The sequence below is a fragment of the Saccoglossus kowalevskii genome, chromosome 9, assembly GCF_978046115.1.
Source record: "Saccoglossus kowalevskii chromosome 9, keSacKowa6.1, whole genome shotgun sequence".
NCBI lineage: Eukaryota > Metazoa > Hemichordata > Enteropneusta > Harrimaniidae > Saccoglossus > Saccoglossus kowalevskii.
The window spans coordinates 32,265,487-32,274,010 of NC_140649.1; the positions used below are offsets into that span (position 1 = coordinate 32,265,487).

General features: G+C 37.2%; 1 protein-coding gene across 2 annotated transcripts; it reads left to right on the forward strand.

Annotated features, from left to right (window-relative positions):
* Positions 1-1,931: 1,931 nt before the first annotated feature.
* On the forward strand, positions 1,932-6,934 carry LOC100378147 (uncharacterized). 2 transcript variants are annotated; one of them, XM_006825097.3, is made up of 3 exons: positions 1,932-2,578; positions 3,943-4,206; positions 4,321-6,934. In XM_006825097.3, the coding sequence occupies exons 1-3, from the start codon at positions 2,066-2,068 to the stop codon at positions 6,415-6,417; spliced, it is 2,874 nt and encodes a 957-aa protein (XP_006825160.1). In that variant the 5' UTR covers positions 1,932-2,065; the 3' UTR covers positions 6,418-6,934. The 2 variants fall into 2 exon arrangements, with proteins under 2 accessions (XP_006825160.1, XP_085359536.1); XM_085503410.1 differs by having other exon boundaries at positions 3,943-6,934.
* The last annotated feature ends 1,590 nt before the right edge of the window (positions 6,935-8,524 follow it).

Here is an 8,524-nt window from a genome sequence, read left to right on the forward strand (position 1 = left end):
TGTCTCTCAAGAGATCTTCATTGCATATCACCGTACATGGTTAAAGTTGCATACCCCAAGCTTAAACGGCAGGGGTCGTCGCGCTGCGCATGTGCGACATTTGTCTTGATAAACATTGATTTTTCCACAGCCAATGCGCTCTTCTAATAAAAATTACAAGTATGAGGGTTGACCTGGGCGCGACTTGCACTAAAGGCCGCCGGTGACTTTTTCGATACCTTCCAGTCATCTAACAATTACCTAATTAAAGCTAGGAAACGTCTCAGTTTGTACTCGTTGATCTGCGACAGTCAAAGCCGCCATCTTTGTTTATATGAGACACATATATATCGCGCATGCGTGGCGCGACGACAACCGCCCTTGAAATTCTTGATAGTACTTACTTCCTTTAAAAAATACATTGTGTTTTGTTTTACCCAAATGCCGATACAATTTGCACTTAACTTTTGTGAAAAGGGATCAACCAGTATATTTATTGGGGTTTGTGTTCCGTGGGACCTCTTCCCGTACACATCATCGCGCGCATAAACAAAGAGAGCAGTGTCATTCACCGCTGAGGGCGTTGTCACATTGTGATAACGGGATAACCATGGTAATAATAGAACACTTCCCTCTAATTGTTTCTTTTGAGAGTTTTCATACGTTGTACGCCCTCATTATTTCAGTCGATGTAGTCCATAAGCGGCACTGGACGCCATAAGTGCCGATTGAATAGTCTTACATTTCATATAATATTAGAGTATGTTTGAGACAATAAAGGAAATGCCATTATCACATCAATTTGTATTCAATATTGTCTATGACAGTTAACAATAGTTTAAACGAACGTGCATTTCAAGGTAAATTATATATATTCTACTTCTGTATCCGTATACCCGTTGTTTTTTCATGGTTAAAGGGCGGTGGTCGGCCCGAATTGGTTTTCCCACAATCCAACAAACTTTGGCTTGGGCGCGACATGCACTAATTACCACTAGTGACTTCTTCGATGCTTTCCAATCACCAAAGAAATCACCTAGTTAAAGCTTGTTAATATTTCAGTTTGTCCCGTTCGTCTGCCAAACAGTCAAAGTCGCCATCTCAATTTATATGAGACCCATATTTTGCGCATACTAGACGCAACGACCACCGCCTTTTATACAATAGGGTTGTTTTGTTGCTAGCAACGCATAATATTGGTTCGAAGAAATGTTGAACTTCTCCAAAATTTGAATTAAAATACATATTGCCAATCACGAGTCGTGATTCATAATTTGAATTAAAATACATATTGTCAATCACGAGTCGTGATTCATTTATAAATGTTTATAATTGTGTAATGTCTCTACTTGCAGGGAGTTGCAATAGTCTTTTCCTAAGCGTTACGCCCTCAAGCGACGAATCTCTAATGTGATGTGAAGATTATGTACATAAGTGAAAGCAACGTTGTTCAATTCGCCAACTACTGTGTGGTTATTTCTCATTTGGATTTTAGTACAATTGTCCATTGATGGAAAATAGAACAAACCAAGTTGACGCTTTCACCCAGTTATGCCAAAGAGGCGCATCATAGCTAGAGAACGCAACTTATAGAATAAGTGGATTGTTTTTCTGAACATGGGAAACGTCATACGTCGATCGTCGTTGTGGTGATGTGAAACTAATAATACCATCACTTAAAATTAAACGCCATCTGAAATACAGAGTGGCAATACGTGCTCGAAGCTGTGCGTCGCCCGCTATATTACATATTTGAAGAACAAATTCCCAACGACACCAGACAAAATAAACCGCCCTCCATAATAATTTATTGTGCAAATTATGCGCGTCTACACTACAATGACCATAAAACACAAACAAATTTGCATTGCTTTTTCCATTCCACACAGTGCTTCTCATATAAATCCCATGAATCGCTTTCAATTGAAAATGTTTTATACTGATGCGCCAGCTGTACCCTTGCTGACCGTGTATATATTCATGACAACGACGTGGCAATTGGGTACTAACCAAACCATTGTATGACAATCGAATCGATTGGAAAAAGTCAAATAGCGCAGTAAATACGGAACGTCCATTCCTATTCATGCCAGGTGTGGATAAGGATACTGTGGTGACGCAGAGTATGGCACGTCGGGGAAAATGCAAGTGTGGATACGTACTTATAGTGGCAGTGTTACTCACTTTTATATGCGTCACATACTACTACAACTACCATGGAACGCGACACAAGGTGCCTGTTGTCGGCAGCAAATTAGAAGCAATACAGGAACGATTACCCGAAATACCAGAAACCGTGAACACAAAATACAATGAGGTGAAACATTTTTTATTTGAAAACTCTGATTTATTCAAAGAACAGAGACTGAAGCCACAACAGGAAACGGGCACGAGTTCGCGTTCTGGAGAAGGCGAAGTAGACGAGAGTGACATGGTATCCGGTAGTGACACTGAGTCAGATAGTGAGTCCGATAGCGAGGGTGATAGCGAAACTGAGAGTGAGAGTGTTAAAGATGAGGATTCAGTAGCTGTTTCTGAATCTGAGGACAGTAGTGAAGATGAAGAGAGCATCGATGAGGATAGTTACTTTTCAAAAGAGGTACTTTTACATTATTTAGAATTCAACTCACACAATTGCACATTATTGGGTAATTGTAATAGTATGTTATGTTGCTTGAATGTGTTTTTCTTAAGTTATATAATCTCTTTATCAATTGAAGTTTTGTAGTACAAAATGCGATATTACATTTTTATACAATAACGGCATAAACCCTGGAGTTGGAGGATGTATACGCTTAAATTGATTTAGTTAAATTATGCTCGAATGTGATTGCATTTTAAAATATGATAAACATGTGTACAGGTTGCAATATTTAATATGACACTGAATATGGTTAGCAACACAAGAAACAAATATTATTGCAAGCTAGATGAACTCTTTTACATTGATTGTTGTGAATGCTCACCGTGTTTAGAGAGGTGCTTCATTAACGACTGAACACCAAATTGAAGTTGCAAACTTTACAAATTAATCTACTTTATTTATTTTGTTGAATTTTATGTTTTGCCTAACACGTGCAGTGAATGAAAAATTATGTTTACCTGGTTCAATTTAGCAAATAAATTATAAACAAATATTCAAAATGTGGCATCAAAATGTGATGTTAATTCAATTAAGGGGGAGACATGTGCAAAACGTGGCAAAAATTGAACGTTGAATCACACATTCTGTAATTGTTGGTTAGCATTCTACTATAACAACCTCTATCACCTGAAAGCTTAGATGTAGGTGAATACGGTAGTACATATGTTATACCAATGTTTGTAAGGAACTACCTGTCAGTCGATTTCGCTATTGTATTTTAATTAATATTCCGACTATATAAAACACCGTGTTTTTTAAACTTTCAGTCACGCAAATGACATGTGAATTGCACGGAAATGTTGGTAACGTTGTATATACCAGCGAATCTCGGTTATTCTCTATCGGCCTCTGTTTTCTAGCTACGATCGAATAAGTACAGAAATGCTACCCGGGGCGGATTTCAACCCCTGTTGCTAAAAATTTATTAATTCCACAGTAAGCCCTATCAGTCGCATATGTGCGCAGTACTCGACGTTGCTTAGTGCAGTGGGATTATTCAAATATAGTGTGTTTGTTGTCTGGCTTAAATGTCGACAGAGTGTACTGCATATAGTAGCATCAAGCCAGACGGGCATACAGTCATGAACAACGGGTGGTTTCATATTTTTTGAGTTGCAATACAGTTATTAAATGCCTCTACACTGTAATTAGATTATTGTACGGAAATTATTCTTCAAAGAATCATAAACGTAATCTGGTTGTAATATGTTGCTATTGTATGAATAGGTAAAACACCATACACGTACAATAAATTAGAAAAATGATCACCACTAATCTTCACTCACTGTAATGAAAACCAAAATATGTTTTATTCACAGGAGAAGGGAAAGAAGGGAAAGCATACCCAAACTGGAACCACAAAAGAAAAGTTGAACAGTATTCCTGTAGATAACACAAAACAAACAGCTAAAACTGACAAGGTTGACGGTCTAGTTGACATGTCAGCTAGTAAAGAAGACGCCACGAATACACAAATCTCGGAGACAGTGGAAATAGAAAATACAATGAGTGATAAACAAAAACCGGCTGTCAAAGATGAATTTAAGACTGTTGATCAAGATACATTAACTGCTACGAAAAAGGTAATCAATAAAGAGAGTAGTTCAGAAAAGGTCGTTGGTTCTAATAAGGAGCACGAGTCAGAGGAGAGTATGCCAGAAGAATCCTCTGAAACGTCTTTCTTTCATAATTTGCAGGAATGGATTGGTTCAGAATCTGAGTCATCATCTGAAGATAATGATGATAACGAAGAAAGTGATAGCGAGGCATCGGTTGATGAAGGTGTTAACACTGAGAAATATATTGCTGGGAAACCTGAAGGTGTGCCACATCCTTCACAGTTACCAGCACATAAAGAACAATTGGGAATAGCTGAAGACACATTTGAAAGTGTTACATCAGGGGGTGCTCTCATAGTAGACGAGGCACAGCTACAGCCAGATGAGGAACAATTAGGAAACGTTGAAGACACAACTGATGGTGTTACACTAGGTGGTGCTCTCATACTAGAGGAGCCACAGCTACAGCCAGATGAGAAGCAATTAGGAAACATTGAAAACACAACTGATGGTATTACACAAGGTGGTACTCTCATACTAGAAGAACCACAGCTACAACCAGATGAGAAGCAATTGGGAAATGTTGAAGACACAACTGATAGTGTTATATCAAGTGGTTCTCTCACACCACAGCAAGCACAACAACAACAGCAACAACAGTTAGACCCAAATTTATATCATGGTGTGAGTGATAGCTCTCTGCAGTTGGAGTCAGAAGATGTTGAGGTTAATCATGTTTTAACTGATCAATCAATCGAAGCAACACAAACCGACACTGATGTCATTAACTCTGGGAACAACATGAACGAGTTGCAGTTGCAGCCAATTAGCAATCCAGAGTATATTCCGGATTTAGTTGATGGAAAACAGCTTCAATTACAACAACAGCAACATATACAACAACAACCACAACCACAATACTTACAATCTGCTACATTAGACACAGATGGGCAACAACAATATGCAGGTACAGAGAACATGCTACCAGAACCATTATTACATTTGGAGACATCAAATGAGGCACAAGAAGGATCTTTGTCTGAGATTGGGGGAGATCCGCTTTTGCTCTCAGAGGTCGCATCAATTGAACAACAACCTTCTACCGGCAATACGGGAGATATATTTAAGCAGATACCTGCTCCATCAAAGGTTGACACACAGCCAGATACAGCTGGTGCTGGAATAGAGATTTTTACAGAAGAAACTCCGCAACTGAATGCAGCAATTGCAGCCCATGAGTATGACAAAGACGGTAAAAACCGCTTATTGATTCTTTCATCTGCTCAGTACGCCTCAGCATTCATTGATCAGATTTTTAGAAATAACAAAGAATTTTTTTATGCTGTTGAACCTGGGATATCATTACGAGAATGTCTTGAATTACTATACCCAGCTGAAAGCATGTTCACTCCACGACTGGCTGAAATGCTCCATGATATTCTCCGGTGTAAGTTTGATTCACCCAATTTGCAGTGCTTTGTATCAAGTTTCAAGACAATGACAATTAGTCAGAAGATGATACAACTGCATGCTTTGGTGAATGAGCAGGTTTGTTGGAAGTCGGGTGCATTTTACGTAGGCTGCAAAGAACTTGATGGAAGTATGATGTCAAACGTTTGTTATGCTTATAAGAACATAGCAGTCAGAACACATTATATGCACGATATTAAATACGTAATTTTACTTATGAGAGACCCTACTCTGAAAGTCATCCACTTCATGCAGGATCCCCGGACCATTGCAGTGTCATTTCTTGAAACTCAACGTGGAGTAAAATCGCAATACGATGCTTTGGATTGGGACAGTAAAATACAAAATGCAGTAAGCGAATTCTGTCATACATGGACACAAAATGTAGAAACAATTCGAGCAATGCCTTCATCCTACAAGGATAGATACAAAATAGTTCGTTATGAGGATATCGAGGCAGATCATCAACATTACATCACGAAACTTTCTAAGTTCATTAATGTTTCCATCTCCATGGACATATATTCTGCTGGTGGAGATATTCAAGAAAATTTGCCCAAGTACATACCCCCAAACACCAAGCGATGGGAATTGAAGTTAAACTATGAATTAGTGCAAATGATACAAAGTTTAGTCCCATGCAAAGAGTTATTAGCATCGTCACATTACGGAGCTGTCGACTCGGAGGAAAAATTTACTACAAAGGCAAGAGCCCTAAACACACTCATGAACGAAATTAGAGAGGCCCAAAAGAATGATCAGTGAGGATTGTTTGATGAATCATATCACTCGTGTTTTTTTAGTATATGCAAGATCATTAAATGATTGATGCGTATATTTTTTTTCCATAGTACTCTGATACTGTCGAATTATTATTTCTAATGTTTACAGTAGTACGTAAATTAAATATTGTCATACCAGGGTATCTTATTACTTCTTAAACGTGTGTACCCTTTGTAATGAATGTGTCAAAGACAGTGTTACGAATAATTAACATGTGACAAGCGTGTAATGTCAAGTATTTGCATATCGGATAAACCAGTACAGCATCAATACCAGTAAGACAGCGAGACACCACCAGCTGTCAAATAATCCCGCTAAACAACACACAGAGGATTTAATGGGATTCTAGTCGCAATAGATTAAAACCATGCCATTCAACTGATTTGCGCTTTTAACATTTTATATATAAACACAATTGTGGTGATGTAAAAATATTTGAGTTGGTTTCAAATGTCCTTTGCATAGTGTTATAAAGTAATAAATGGACAGGGTGCATATACATGTGCGTTGTATTGCATATCTTCCATGGACAGTGATATTTGTGTTCACTGTGACGTACGTATTAAAACAATCGGTTTATTGGTTCACATATTAACAATCCCATCCATATATACCACTTCGCTGATTTCAGTGTCACGTGATGATATTTACAAATTATAATTTGTTCACAGCCAGCCAACCATAGACTATTAAGCAAAAGTTGAACAAGAAAACACCGGAAAAAACTACAACTTAAATAAATATGAGATACATTACAAAGCATGGCCAAATCAGTGACATCATGTGAAGTTAAACATTAACAAATAGAGACTATGAATCATTCGGACTAGAGTGATATTTTAAAATTTTCGAAATACAATGCATTAACAAAATTATCCGCGTTATTAAACAATGACGTCGTATAAAGGAGCGATATTTGTGCTTATTAGCTATAGTACTTGAATATCCAAATTGCACGTCTTGAAATCTGGTAATGTAAATACACAATTTAAACTACAATATATATGGTAACGTTGTGTGAGTGGTGGCGATGTCTGATAATTCAAAACGCTTTTTGCATAAAATATGCCACAAGCCTATTTTGGGTGCTCGATCACGATTGTATTGACATTGACAGTGTTCTGGAGGTACATAGGGTAGACTTACTCAGGTATGTATACTCAGATACTGGTGCATAAATGGGCCAGTATGTATTTTGTCATATATATTTCAATTCTCAAGATTCGAGGTGAATAGTGTACAATTTCGGACAGTTACATTGTCAAGAAAGGTTTGACGATCCTTGTTCAGATGCTACTAATTGATGAACAATGTCCGATACGTTAATAATAACTGATTACATAATACTACTTTCCAATATATATATGCAAAGGATTGGGCAGCTGTAACATAGTCTCGTTCTTTTGAGCGGATAGACAAACAATACATTGATTGGATGGAACAAAATATATTTCAAACTCAAAAGTTCACCAGTCTCAATAGTATCTATACATAGAAAGTGTAATTTAGCAAGATTCATTTTTAACCAGTCCAGATTTTAAAGTTCATATTGATTTAAAATGTAATACTGCCAGCCATCATAAGAAAGCCAGGCAACTAACACTTTTACTGGTGTAGTCAATTGATTTCTTCTTCAAATACCTGATAAATTGTGCACTACAACCAAAAGTCAATATAAAAAGACTTGTGTCGATAGTTATAATCAATTATTTCTAGTCATGTGCAAGACGGGGTATTAAAGGTTCGAACTTGTTGATTAATAATTATTGTAGCGTTTGAAGAATTATTTATTGGACTGTTTGAAACAATTATCATAAACCTAAAAGACGATGTTTAATATCGAGATTATTATGTCCGCGTTTTAATGAGTGTTGAGTGAATGGGATTACTTTCATGGAGACATAAATGTTGCCATTGATATTGAATCATCATGACCTTCTGAGACATGTGACAAACATTTCAGCATTTCGTCATTGTCAATTTATCTATGTCATACTTCAAGTTTCAATATAAAGAATTTTTCATTCCCAACCACTCTCCATGGAAGTACTAGTCAAGATTATGCCAGAAAAAAAATCATCGTTAATGA

Excerpts from the sequence above, each read along its gene's own strand:
- LOC100378147 (XM_085503410.1), top strand. The coding sequence starts at position 2,066 with ATGCCAGGTGTGGATAAGGATACTGTGGTGACGCAGAGTATGGCACGT. Across the intron at positions 2,579-3,942 it reads ATAGTTACTTTTCAAAAGAG|GAGAAGGGAAAGAAGGGAAA; the intron begins GTACTTTTACAT and ends TTTTATTCACAG.